The sequence below is a fragment of the Simochromis diagramma genome, unplaced genomic scaffold (genome assembly GCF_900408965.1).
Source record: "Simochromis diagramma unplaced genomic scaffold, fSimDia1.1 OVJJ01000355.1, whole genome shotgun sequence".
NCBI classification, from domain to species: Eukaryota; Metazoa; Chordata; class Actinopteri; order Cichliformes; family Cichlidae; genus Simochromis; species Simochromis diagramma.
Window position 1 is genome coordinate 1782817 of NW_024387174.1, and position 14373 is coordinate 1797189.

The following is a 14373-nucleotide window of genomic DNA, read 5'->3' on the forward strand; positions in this document are numbered from 1 at the left end:
CATTTATACAGCTGGGGAAAACATCCATCCATGAGTGTAGAGTGGTGCTGAGTGTCATCGTTTATTTTTTTAGCCTTAAAATAAAATAGCAACAGACAGAAGGCCATGTATCAATACCTCAAGTCAAAGGCAACATATTCTGCTCTACTACAGTTGCTTTGCATGAATCATTGTTCAAAATAATCCCTCTTTATGTGCAGCATCTCACCTGTTTCTTTAACTCTTTTTGATTGGCAGCCCATTAACCTGCAGATGGGTGGGGCTTCCTTACCTTACGTGACCTTTTCAGGATATCTACACTCTGTGACATCATGCACATCCAAGAGTAGAAAAAAACGTGTGAAACAGAGTGGTTAGCCTGAAAAGTGCATCATTAATTAAAACTTTGTCCATGTTTAAAATGAGCATCAATGAGTTGAAGATGACGTGTGTCGCAGGAAATAAGCAAAACCAGAACAAGTAGTCTTTAAACCTTTTGAAGTAACAGTTTGAGTTACCAAAACTGATTGATTGCACTAAAAAGCCCGTTCGAGAGGTCGAGTGGAATCGAATTAGCTGATCTGAAGCTTCTCCAATAACAGTCAGCAACAGCTACTTCAGCTGGTATCCACCCCTAACTCTGAATGATGTGCAACTTTAAGCATAAATGAAATATAAACAATTTAAAGCGTCCCTCTCGTAGTTGTTATGAACTGGAAGCTCTCCACAGAGAACTACAATCATGCTTTGTTGCAGGCCTAAACATTTATTGTGTAAACTTGCCTGTGGGGACTGACTCGTTTTTGGAGAGATCCTCCAGAGGCCATTAGAGGAGGTTCAATTCTTGGCTTCATTTTTCATCCCTGGAGGTTCCTGGTTGGTTCTTCTGCTTTCAGTTTGCATTTTTTGGATTTCTGATCCACAGGTGTTCATGTATCCAGACACAGGGCTGGTTTTGGAGCTGTATGTTTACTCATGTCTATACCAACCAAACTGGCACATTCCCAGGACTTTTCCCGAAAGGCTTTTCCACATTGTGTGATTTCTACTGGGAATCTTTTCCATTTAAATGCCTCAGCTTGCCAAAAACTACTTGTAGCCCGTGTCCTGACAGCCCGGTCCATTCTTCTAGATCATTCCTTTTAATCTGTTTTAGTTTCCATTTATTTAGTTATTTGAGCAGCTCTTGGTCATCGTGCTTCTTCCAGCCCTGATCCTTCCAGACCTTTCTTCTCTGTTTTGTTTTGGAGACATAAATATAGGCTGACTGTAAACTGCCGCTCACGAGGACAGGATGTGTTACCAACAAGGATGTAAGGGAGCTCATTTACATGCATTTTTTTTTTCATAGTGTATAACCATTATTAAAAATGTGTTTACATTTTCATGAATAGAGCATATAATTCGTTTTTGTGTCCAGCTTGTGGAACCTTTCTTCTCTGGTTTTTTACCTTTTAAGTCTTGTGACGTCCTGTCCTGTGATTAAAAGGAACCACAAAGCTTTTATTTGTGGTTCTCAGGTTAATGTTCCTCTCATTTCTCACTGAGCTCCTTCTCTGAGATGATGTCAGAGACACTTTGAGGCTCTTCCGTTGCCAGGTTTTGTCTCCGTCTCTGTGTTGGATTACGTTTTCCAGTGAGCGCAGAGGCCGGTAACCCGAGACCCTGTAGACAGACCTACATTAGGCCCGGCAGGGTGTCGTCTTCTCTGCCAGAACGTGGGGTAATCCCAGGTGATTGTAGACTCGCAGCTCCGGCTCGAAGCCCAGTGGTTGAGCATGTTGTCCATCACAGATGTGATGCTGATCCTGTACCAGGGAAAAAGCATGAAAAGGTGAAGCTGGAACGTTTTCTTGGTGTCACTGGTGAGGCGGACACAGAATCTACTTTTTGAGCAGACAGTCTCATTTTGGAGGATTTACTCCAAGAAGAGAAACCCATGCCTGCCCACTGAGGCTGTGGGATCTGTTTGGACCACAGTTGGGATAAATTGAAGTTTTCTGCAATTATGCCGTCATTTTGTGGTAACGTGAGGAGGGGTATCCTGAGGAGATACAGGCAGGTGCCTCGAACCGAGGCTGACGGAGCCTTCAGCTACAACCGCTCCTCAAACAGACGAGGCCTCGTGAGCTCCGGTAGGTCAAACTCGACCCCACGTTTGTTTTTTTTCTATTTAACCAACATTTCAAACTCTTCTGTTTAAAAAGTTTAATGATCATTAAACTTTTCTGAAGTAAAGAAAAATAAAGTACTAAACTAGATGAGAAGGACAAACACGACGCTTCAGTTCAGTATAAAATTTTAATCACCGTCTGGTTGGTTTCTCATTAAAATGAGACGCACAGATATTAGTCTCAATGTGACAAACGAGCAGAAAATCTCAGAGCAACAGTTTCAGAAATCTGAGTTTATCGTGCTTACCTCTGCAGCTCTGTGATCCTCCTGCTTTAGCTTCTTATTTTCACTTCACATAAAAATGCAAACCATAATATTTGATTAATCAAACACGTGCAGCTCTGTGCTGGGCTGGATATCAACCAAGAAAAATGATGTTAGTACTCAGGTGTTGCTCGGGGGCAAAGCAACTCAAAGCAACAAATCTCTACCCAACATGCAACTGTGATTAAAGCACGTGCTACAAGCTATTTAGACCCACTGCAGACAGAAGTGGATTCAGACGTTTAGTGGCGATTCATGCTTCGCTGCATGACTCCAGCGGTTTGTCAGGACGTGTTAACCAACGTCCGCCCGCCTTTGTGTTCGTCGCTGCAGGATGATGGATTCCATCCTCTGTAATGGCCTCTCCTCAGCCCGCTCACTTTGTTGTGCGTGTTTGTAATTTATTTGTGTGTGCGTTTGAACGACCACCACGGTCTCTCCGTCTGAAGCCCGCAGCAGTCGCGCAGCCTTCTCTGCAGCGCAATGCTTGAATTGATGCATCGCCTCTATTACGGCGCTGAAGTCACGATGCTCGAAACCAGAATTAGTTTTAATGTAATTTAAAGCTGCTGTCGTTCATTTTCTGCTGTTGGTGCCTCCATACAGACGAGCTGAGCGCGGCTGAACGCGGCTGCAGGAAACGCAGTGAGATGGTAAACTGATCAAAAAAGGATCAGAGCTCAAAATACAAGGCGAAGAGGACCGGATGTTAAAGGAAGCATTAGAGCTGTCAAGAGACAGACGGCTTGGCAAAGAGGAAGCTGAGCACCGGAGCCCGGGTGCACTCGATTAGTCCAAAATTTGACCTCTGCCTCCTTTTCCTTGACCTCAGTGTAGGCAGGAGGTAGAGGAATACCGATGGTGCTCAGAGAATCTGACAGAACGATACTTCACTCAGTTAGGAACCTTCCTCGGTGAAACTGACTTTTTAAATACACCCCTGAAGGTCCCTGAGGGCGGAGCTAGCGGGATTATATGATAACTGAACATGTGCCTTGAGCCTCTCTTTAAACTAGAGTCCTTTAAAGGCGGATGCATTTTCACCCTGAGCTGCTGCGGACGCTGGAATGAGAGGCGAGTTAACGAGGATGGAAACAGAAAGCTGTCACACCACCTCCCCCCTCTGCAGCGCCGTGTTTGGCCCGATCCATCTGCTGTCCCTGAACGCCTCGCGCAGGAGGAGCCGCGGCCTCCCAGGTGTTTCCACTTCATCCTCAACGTCTGCAAACACACAAACACACACGCTGTGTCTCTGCAAGAGCCCAGCACGTGCACGTTTACATTGATGCGTCTTCACCTTTTCAAGTGTGAAGGCTGTAAATAAGCCGTGTATGAGATGACTGCAGCGAGAGGCACAAACGTGATGTTTAATCTGAAGAAGCTTCTGATTTTACTCATTCTAGAGGCCTAACTGTTGATGTGCAACGCTGTGATGGACATGAAAGTCGTGTCAGCTGTGCGGTCACAATAACGAGGCCAAAACTTTGGTTAAGACATGAAAACGAAGATTTAAATCAGAATTAGCAAAGCAGGGACGTGCACACGCTCATGGCTGTGAACAACGTGACTTTGTCAGAGTCTGTGTCGCGCTTACAGGTGTAGAGCGTCGGAGCTGAATTCCATTAAAGCTGACGAGTTGCACTAACAGACGGCCGCTCCCCCCGCCTCCCTAATGTGGCAGGCAATTGTAGGATCTGTAATGAACGCTTTAAAGTGGCGGCAGGTTGTTGATACAAGCCTTAATGAAGTTGGTAATCTGCAGGCTCCCCCGAGGACTGCTCTCTGGAGGTGTTGCGGTCACCTTCCATCTTATGAAGGGTGTCAGCAGCAGGGGCTCCTGGGAAATGATGTTCCAGGCCTGATCCCTGAAGTTAGTGTTCTGAGTCTGAGGAGGGAAGCGGAGGAATATGGAGAAAGTAGCATTTCTGCTTTTGTTTCCCATAATCTGCCTTTAAATGTTGGTATTCAGTGTAACAACTGAAAATAAAATAAATAAAAAATGTTGGTATTTAGTCAATAAATGGATTAGAAACATCTTGGCAAAGTGTTATCCTGATGACACACCCACACCGCCACATCTGTCTCACCGTCAGTCTGTGGAAACTTCTCCTTTTCGGGTTTTATAGCACAGAAAATTAAAATTAAGTGTCAGAATATGTTTTATTTACCTGATTCTGGGAAAATGTTCCAACATCAGCAGCGTGAGGAGGCGTTGGTGCAGATGTTTTTGGAGCTGGATCTTCTGATGGTTGTGAGCCAGCTGCCCGCTCAAAGCATCGAGCTTGATTGATTTTTAAGAAATGTCAATAAATGACGCCCGGCTTCATAAGCCGTTTAAACATTTCTTTGCAGCTGATGGATTTAAATTTTATTCTGGGAAGTGTTATTTGGTGTTTTGGACGATCATGTTTGGAGGATTTCTCTCCTTTCTTCTGATTCTCTGCATTTGGATTCAGCTTGAGCCAAATTTACATGCTGTTAATTCCTTAATTGATTTTTGGTGGTTTCCAATAGTTTTTCAACTTTTCAACTCTTAAGCCAGCACTTCTGTGGTGAAAAAGCACCAATGTCCAAATCAGAACTCTGGAGCCTCAAAGTTTGGGGAACTGCTGCTCTCAACCATTTTATCATTTCCAGGAAGGAAACAAAGCATAAAGAATGAGTGGTGGCTCGAGTGTGCACAGTGCTGTTGTCCTTCTCATTTCAGATGTTTAGAGTTGCTTCCCCTCGTACTAATGTTTTGCCTCATTGATCGACTGTCAGGGCAGCGCGGCGCTGCCGTGACCCTTCGGCTGTGGTCTGCTGCTCCTCTGAATGCAGAAACGCTGACATTTCACTGATGACACTTTGCACTGACGGTCGAGGTCATCAGTCAGGAAGAGCGTTCACAACTCTGTGTGCACGAGAAGTTTGAGGCCTGTCGGGACAGAAAGATGATGATGTTTCATGTTGCATTAGCCCCACATTAGGAGAATTACTGGATAATGTTTGGAAAGGACAAATTCTCACCTTGGATTTAACTGCTTAGAAAGAAATGGCCATAAAGTACGCAGTAGTTGAACACTGCATGAACTCGCCTGAGTCAGATGCCCCTCGTGAGGACTTCTTCGCCGCCGATCCCCGACTCTGATGACTCATCACTTTCGTATTGACTCCCGGCCTGCTGCTTGTAATGCTAATTCATGTTGGTCAATACGAGGTGACCTATCAGAGCGAGCTCCTGACTCCAGAGTAAGTTTGGATTGTCTCAGGCGCTCGTCCATGAGTCACAGGAGGAAACGTGAATGTGTTTTACAGTCAGGTTCCATCGATCCGATTGAAAGCTCCACATTTCGTCCTCAGCTACTCTGACTTAAAAGGGTTACAAGCTCCATTTCTTGCCCCCAGTTTTCTGTTGTCTGTGAGGCATGAAGACAGCTGTAATTACAGAAAGTTGGAGGTCAGGCTTCACTGATGGCCATTTCTGTCTTTGTTGCAGGAGTTTGCGGCTGCTGCGGGCCGCTGAGGCCGAGGTACAAACGCCTGGTGGACAACATCTTCCCTGAGGACCCCAAAGTAAGTACCTGCAAACACATTACATGTTTGTTGTCTCCCCTGTAGGACATTTAATCTAATCAAATGCACAAAGACTGGACCCAGGTGTGACGTGACCTCCGCTGCCTAAAATCTACCATTAAAGTGAAAATGTTTTACATCCAGATTAGTAAAGTATCAGATTTTTACCTTAACACAGCTGAAACAGCGCTCCTAAAGACCTTTACTAACACTAGTTTGTGCATTCATGTGTGAGGCCACGTGTCAGATTTGTTCTACTGATCCTTTATCTGTTGCTCTGGGGAAGCTGCGAGGGTTTCCCAACATCCTCCGCTGTGTTTTTATGGACTGAGAAGTTTGTGTCCTGCTGGCATTTGATCAGAAACGCTGTGGTACAAAAGACAAAGGAAGCAGAAAACCTTCAGACTGAGTCTGTTAGACAGAAGTCTGTAGCTTCCTCGGTGTGTTAGCGCTGCGTCTGCTGTCCGGGTCTTATCACACCTTTGGGATTGTTGTGGAGACCCGGCGACACGCCCACCAACAAGCTTCATCGACACAACACGGAGATAATTGGTCGACCGCAGAGCCACGCATGAACGCTTCAGACTTTGATAATTCTGCCTGTTAAATGTGACGTGGCTTTGATAACCAGACCACCACAAGTTGTTCTCACCTGTTTGGTTCTTTGACGCGTGTTAATTAAAACGCCATGTGTGTGCGGTTGGTCCGGCGCTCAGGGGAGGGATTTTTCTTTCTTTTTTTTTCGCGTCCTCCCCACACGTCTTCTCAAGGACCTTTTGGTTTAAGCAAACATGTGCAGTGGGAAATCAAAATGCCTGAACGATCGAGACCTCGGCCAATTAATTATCTCTCACTGAGCGCCCGAGGGGTTGAAAGCACTCGGGGAACAGCCGGTCTCAAATTAACTCCCCCCTCTGGCCAGTCAGTACATACAGTATGTATACGTGTTGACTGCAGTACAGTATTGAAGTCCTGAGGTTGAGCACTCTGATAGAGAAGAATCTGAATCCCTACACCGGAACGAGCTCTCGTTAGTTTTAACGAGGCAGAAATGGACCCTGAGTGAAGAGAGGGCCGTGAATACGCTGCAGTAATTGGACTTCAGTATGAATAATTTCTGATAATGTGCAGTTTCAGTCTCTATAATGTTTCTGAGCACTGATCTGTGGTGCTCATTCGTTTGCATCCATGTCAGGGAAGCCAAATTAAACACACTCACAGTCCACTGGTTTTAATGTCAGTGCCACAAAGTGAAGTTTAGGAAGTTAAAAGAAGGATTCAGATGACTTTGATCAACTGAAAGAGTCTGACTGGAACTTTGACAGATTGATTTTTGCCGTTCGATGAACCTGCTGATAAGTGTTCGTTTTTTGTTCTTACAATGAGAAATTGAGATCATGGGTACGAGAGCTGGAAATGAGCTTCCTGTGAGTCTGGGTCCAGCTTTAGAGATGCAGGGTGAGGAGCTCAGAGCGGAGAACGTGCTGGAGAGATGATGTCTCCTGGCTGGCTTGGGAACGCCTCGGTCCTGAAAGAGCTGGAGGAGACAGCTGGGAATACCAGATACATGTTCAAGTTTTTAAATTCTTCGTCTTTACATCTGATAGAATTCAATCCGACCTTTTTGATCGCCACATCGAGTCCAAGAGTTTTTAGTATTGTAAGAATATTCTTATTACTTTATTATAGTACCGCAGAAAATCTGTATCATCGATGAGCGATGGCTGCAAATAGCAATGAATATTTGGCTTCATCACATCGTGTGTAAAATAACCCTGAAAAGCAAAATAGAATCAAAGTGATGTCGTCGAGCTTCGTGTTTCGTCCGATCAGCAAAATTCAAACATATTCAGCACAGAGTGCTGTGATGTCTTAAAAGGCACTGAGTTTATTTTCAATCATACAGGAAGATTGTGATGTGTTTTTAGTTAAAACTGCACTGATTTATAATTTGTGTTACGGCTCTGCTTTGGTATCGCCCTGCTTCATGTGCACGCATGAAAGCCAAGTGGACAGGACAGCATCAGTGACAACAGATAAACTCTTTTAAAAAGAAGACGTGGGTTGCAAAGTGGCTTGCAGAGGCAGTAGTGGCTGTATGCAGGCTGAAGCAGCTTATATTTTAAGTGGACAGGTTCTTATGTAACTCTTTTCTACTCTGCTTGAGCACTCAAAGCATTTTATACAACACGTATCCTTCACCCAGTTTCACATATTTGCACAAGCACTTTTTTCTACGTCTAAATGTTGTTCTAACGTTCACGCTCTGAACGCTGCTGGGGTAACTCTGGGTTCAGGAAGCCTGCTCTACATGCGATGCTCTATATGACAAAGTGCATCATCTGATGCGTCAGTGAGTCAGTGTTGACAGAAGATAGTTTTAGCAGGCTTTGTTTAAATCCTCTGAATCCTGACTGCGTTGTTGTTTCCAGGATGGCCTCAGTAAGTCGGACATGGAGAAGCTCACCTTCTACGCCGTGTCGGCTCCAGAGAAACTGGACAGGATTGGAGCTTACCTGGCCGAGAAGCTGAGCAGAGACGTGGTGCGACACCGCTACGGGTGAGTGGTGTTTGACTTGTTAAGTCCCAAGCACCAGATAAATGTGTTTTATCCCGGAAAACCCTTCATCACCTCAAACAGCAAATGCTGTTAGCTTCAAATCATGATGCAGATTCAGTGAGACAGCAGGAGGAGAATAAGCTGCACAGTTCCTGTGAAACAGTGAGCTGCAAAGGAATTTGCCAAAAAAATACTGGAAATCTGGAAATGACAAGAGAAAAAATTCTGAGGGAAAAATACCTGAGAATGTAGTGCGACGTAGCAAAGACACGTAATAATAATAAAATAACGGAATATACGCTTTTCAAGCCCAAAGGAAATGCCCTATCATTCACTCTCAAAGGGAGGAGCTACAGTTGAGCCACAGCTGCCTGGGGGACTGAAAGCGAGGCTGCCATATCGCCCCATCGGCCCCATCTGGCCAACACCAGTGTAGGGTAAAGTGTCTTGCCCGACACAACGTACAGCCGGGATGAACCAGCGACCTTCCGGTTACAGATGCGCTTCCCAACCCCCTGAGCAACAGTCGCCCTGTTTTTCAGCGTAAGGATGCTGAAAAACAGGATGAAAGCAGTCGCAGTCAGCCCGAGGTTCAGAAATACTAGGTGACATTTAAAAACAGAAAGTGAAGGAGACTGTCCAGCCACCTGTCATTAAAACTCATCAGAAGAAGTGCAGTGACATTAAAAGTCTCGTCCACTTCCATTTCTGCTCTGGAAAGTAATTAAAATGAGCTGAGAGACGGAACAAAGAACCTCCCTGAAGTATTTCTGAAAGAAGACTGTCAGCACTGAATCGATACAACCATTATAATGTCAGACTTTCTGTCTGAATGGGCTCTAATGTTGTTTCCTTGAGGCTGACGGTCAGAGAGCAGACGCGTCTACCTTCTGCACGGCATCCACGCATCCTTACCGGACCGCTGTTCACCCAGCAAGGCGACATGTTTGCATGCTCGGGTCTGTAACGTCAGCCTTCTCCTTCCAGGTGGAGCTGCTGTAAAGTTACATCATGCAACAGTAACAGTATCCCACTCTTTTTGTGTATTTTGATCGAAACACATCTGCTGCACCGTCCTCTGTTCAGAACCAATCTCTCGTCTCCACCCTTTGCTGCTTCTGTTTTTAAATAGAGAAGCGCCCCAAAAAACTGTTCAGTTAGCACATTAGGAGGTAGTGGGTTAGGCAAGGTCTGGGTGTCTCTGCTTAGACCTCTCCCCCTATGACATACATCTGGAGTAGTGTTTCTGTAAACGTGCAGGTGTTGAAAAGCTCCTGTGTCCTGAGTGTAAAGCTTATTGCTGTGTGCAGGAATGTGGTGATAGCCATGGAGGCTCTGGACCAGCTGCTGATGGCGTGTCACTCTCAGAGCATCAAACCCTTCGTGGAGAGTTTCCTGCACATGGTGGCCAAGCTGCTGGAGTCTAGAGAGCCAGACCTGCAGGTGCTGGGAACCAACTCGGTAAGACGAAAACACAGAAACACACACTCGAAGCCTTTTTTCTAGATGAAGGGAAAGGAGGAGGAGAGCATGCAGAAATGTGTTGATAAAGACACTGTGAACTGTAACCTTAGTGAAGCCAATTGGTGCAGCAGGTAATCCAGACTAATCTGTGGATTATGTAAAAGATGAATGTGTACAGATTTACTTTAAATGAATCCTTTACAGCATCGGAAACCAAAACATCGTTTCTCAGAGAACTTTGCTTCCACTTGCACTTTCTTTCACTCTTTTAAAAAACGCCTCCCAGGTGTTGTGCTAGGTCCACATTCCACAAATGGTCTTACAAAGAAGAAGCGTTAGCATGTCAGGTGACGCACAGCCTGTTTTGCATAGATAGGACAGTTGGTGTGCCTTCATCATGCATGCCAGCAGCTTTTGAAGCTGCAGACGCTGCAGATGTTGGCTGGACAGAACTTCCCTTCACACGCTGTAAACTGCGTGCAATAAAAAGCTTCTGCTCTTCTCACTTTGAGCTTGATTTTACTTTTAATCTCAGGCAGATACTCTCTCAGCAGCAACCAGGATTTTATTGTTGACTCTGCTTTATTCATACTTCGTATGTTCCCCATCACAGACTAACCCACACTCCTCCAGATTAAAGCCACAACAACGTTTTTGACACACGCAAAAAAATAAGGTCATAAATCAAAGCAGGTCAAATACGTCAGTGGTTGATGTCGGCACTTTAATAGCTCATTTCACTTCTCCTCTCACAGAGGAAATTGTCGTGTAACACATCCCGTGAAAGACTCTAATTATTATTAGCTTCTAAGCCGCCAGCAAATGTCAGCCCCGTTTCTCCTTCTGTTTCTTCTGAAGGTGAACCCGAAGTTTTTCCCTTCATGCCGCCTCCTGTTCTGAGCCTGTCTGTCTCCATTGCTGGGGCTTCATCCGAGCAGGAAACCGAGCCCAAGGTTTAGATGTGAAAGCCTTTGCATTATTTATGTGTGGTATTTAGACTGACAGAAGAGAAGAGCAGTTAGCTGAATCGGGGGGCTGGAAGGTGCTCGTCGTCTTTAGGTGAGAGCCGTGTTAATTAAATTTTCCTTTACGGCGCCGGCTCCAAACGGAGACGTTTCGTTTAATGTCTCCGTTTGGTTTTGTGGCGCAGCTGAGCAAAGCGGAGCTCCTTTGTTTGCTCTGTTGCCTAATTATCAGTTTAATGAGTTTGTTTGAGACGTCTGCAGAAAAGCACCAACACAGAGAGCTCAGCAAATTACAGCAATTTGGTCAAAAGACTGTTTGAAACCAGCCGGCCGGCCTCAGCGGAGCCTCAGCGGTGTCTAATTACTTTTAAACGTCACACTTTTAGGGCTTGTTGTTGCTGCTCAGCAGCAAAACAGCTTTACAGTAGCTGAAGAACTTCATGTCCTTCATGATACAAGCAAACAAGAGGAGGTCAACTCCTAGAGTCCTAGAGGTGCTTATGTTGAATGTCTGTGTTTTAAAGCATCAAAATAAACTGCTATGAATTTTTGTCCATGACACGGAGTCGTCGTGTTGAAGAGCAGAAGCTGAAGTAATTCTTCTACCAATTTTACCACAAAATGATGCAGTGAGTCAATCATACAAGTCATTAACGACACGTTACAATTTAAAACGCCAGGACTGGAAAAAGACGACGTCTTTAGAGGAAATGCCCCCTGGTGGTGAAAGTTAGTTACATAAAAGTGTCTTTAATCCTTTCCTCCATAAAGATGATGTTTGACAACCTCTCCTGTTCCCGCAACCTGGTGAACCAAACATCTGGTTCCACGTGTTGCCAGGTCTGTTGTTTAAATACAGACATCTGTGGTATCCACACAAACATCAGAATCTCAGCTCAAAACTCACAAAAATCATTTCTCCGACCGCAAAACACAGAACAAAAAACAATTGTAAGGCAGGTAACGATGTAAACACAAACGCATTCTATCTTCCAAAACTTAACAGCGAGAAAACTGTGAACAACTCAACGCCCCAGAGTGCTTCAAGAGCAGCTTCCCATCGGACATCGACATTTTCTGGTGCCAAATTACAAAATGTCTTGCTATGTCTGTACTACAACCTCTGTAACTTTGCAGATGTTGATTCATTCCACATGTTGATTTGTGGTTTTCTGCAGTTTTTGGTCAATTGCAGCATATTTTCAAAGGTTCTAAAGTACAAAAAAAAGAAGAAAAGAATCTTTCTGTTCCATCCTCAGTTACTGTGACACAGTGGCATCTATTGTGATGCTTGTTTACCTTCATACTTCATACTCTTCATACCAAGATGGTTTACATGGAGTTTGTGATCGCAGAGAAACACTCAGTTCATGTTGGGCGCATCATTCTCGAGCAGGAACCACAGAAAGAGAGTTTTAATGAGTAGTTTGGACATGTCACTTTATAGCTCAATAAAGACGCGGTTTGACGACCATTGGAACAGATTCCAGGTTTTTCCAGGTGTAGCCCGAGTAAGTTGTATAGGCAGAGATCATCCACATTAACTTGTGACGTCATCTTATTCTAGAAACACGCCTGAAATATAACAGAAATTGCTCAGTTCAGAAAAGAGAAACAGGGATTTCCTCTAGTAGGTATCCAAGGGGGAAAGGGTTAGATTTAAAGATAAAAGACGGGCGGGGATGATATCATATCAAAACAGATGGAGTGTTAGCTGCAGACCTCAGTTTTTTTTCAAAGCCCCTCAAAAGCCAGCAAAACTGTTACTCTTACAAAACTTTGGACTTTGGAAAAAAAACTTGGAAAACTAGTGAAGTTGGGCTCGTTGATATAATGACGACGACGGGAAGGAAGGCCGAAAATGGACCAAACTTCAGTCCAGACTATGTCTGAGATGATCCATCAACAGCTCGAGGTTGGTCACTGCTGTGTGATTTTGGTTTAATCATTATGAAAAAAATCCCACATCCACACTGAAACCTTAGTGGGCACAAAAGCGTTTCTTCAACGAATCATTCAAATATCGGTCTTCGGGAGCTCAGGGCTGCTTTTAAAACCTTGTGTTAAAACAAGCTGGAGAAGCAAAGAATGATGACTGAGTAGCTTTTAAGAAACAGTCCATTTTAGCTCCTCCCCCTTAGCTCTCCCTTGTAAACTGAAGGTGGGTGGGGCCTCTGTGCCTGATTGGCATATTAGGAATATCCACTCTTTATGACATCATGCAGAGCCAACAGTAGAAAAAAAAAGTTGACCTTGTACTTTTGTACAAACGTGGGCCTCTTTATCTTCTGCTCTGTCTAATGTGAGCATCCAGCACTTGGCGAGGACATGTTTGTCAGACAATGAGGGAAAGCCCAATAAGTCCATTGCAAGTTAACTTTGGAAACATTCGGTTGACTAACGAGCCAAAACAAACCATCGTGGGGGGAGGTAGGTGATAAATCATCCTGTATATAAATAATACCAAAAAAGTTCCAATCAGTCTAACAGTGACATTTTCATTAAACCAAACAACATTTGTCACCTTTAATGTAATCATTTTCCTCCTACAGCCCCACTGGCTTTCCTATTTCTTACCGTGCCCAGTATAAATGTGTGTGACCGCTGTGTTCTGCTGCTGTCTGGCTGCCAGCCGTTCACGCTTTACAAATTCATCTCCCAGTTAACTTTATCACAAGAAATTGGCAAACTGTGACGGCTCGAAGTGGCGCTTCCTTCGCTCCATCTCAATGGAAGAGGCGCTCATCAGTCCAGACTCAGACACCGAGTCAGACACACAGGGGAGTCCATGTGTCTGCGATCTATAACCTGTGGAGCCAGATGTGAGATAGATGCAGTCTACAGCTTTATCCCAAAACCCAATTTTCCATGCTTAGATTTGTGTACAGTTTATGGATAGCAGAAAGTTTTGGTCAAGTTCAAAAACTATGTAGGAATAAGATTATTTTTATTTTCATTCCTCCAAAGTTTGAAGCATTTTGACACCTTGATACCTCCGAGACGCTCCGTAATCAGAGTCAACGTCTCTGGTTTATCGAATTCCATCTGTTGCTTTTCACTGCGGCCTTTGTTGTCCTTCTCCTCTTGTGATTTCACACGTTGCAAGCACTTCGCAGATGGCCAGAGAAGTATGAGCTCCGCTTCTAACAGACGAGCCTTCGTTAGTCAACAGTACAGCCTTTGTTTCTTCCTCTGTCGGAGCCTTTAAGTGAAGCTCAGACCCCAATTTGGGGAAAAAAACCAACAGATTTACAAAAGTTAGATTTGGAAAAAAAAAAAAATTTTTTTAGCAGATTAAACAAAAAAAAACTGCACATCATGCAACATGATGGGTGTAAAATACAGAAAAGTAACTTTACAGTGCAAATAACATCAAAATAAACATTTTAACGTTCAGTAACCGCCAGCTGA

The 14373-nt window shown here is 44.4% G+C and overlaps 1 protein-coding gene across 3 annotated transcripts in view; it reads left to right on the forward strand.

The window, feature by feature from the left end:
- The window catches only part of efr3a (EFR3 homolog A (S. cerevisiae)), a 101458-nt gene that overhangs the window by 31408 nt on the left and 55677 nt on the right, over positions 1–14373 (forward strand). For all 3 annotated transcript variants that reach the window (XM_040049329.1, XM_040049330.1, XM_040049328.1), the window contains 3 exons: positions 5897–5973; positions 8406–8533; positions 9844–9994. In XM_040049329.1, the coding sequence (XP_039905263.1) occupies positions 5897–5973; positions 8406–8533; positions 9844–9994 (356 nt within the window). The remainder of the gene's footprint in view (positions 1–5896; positions 5974–8405; positions 8534–9843; positions 9995–14373) is intronic.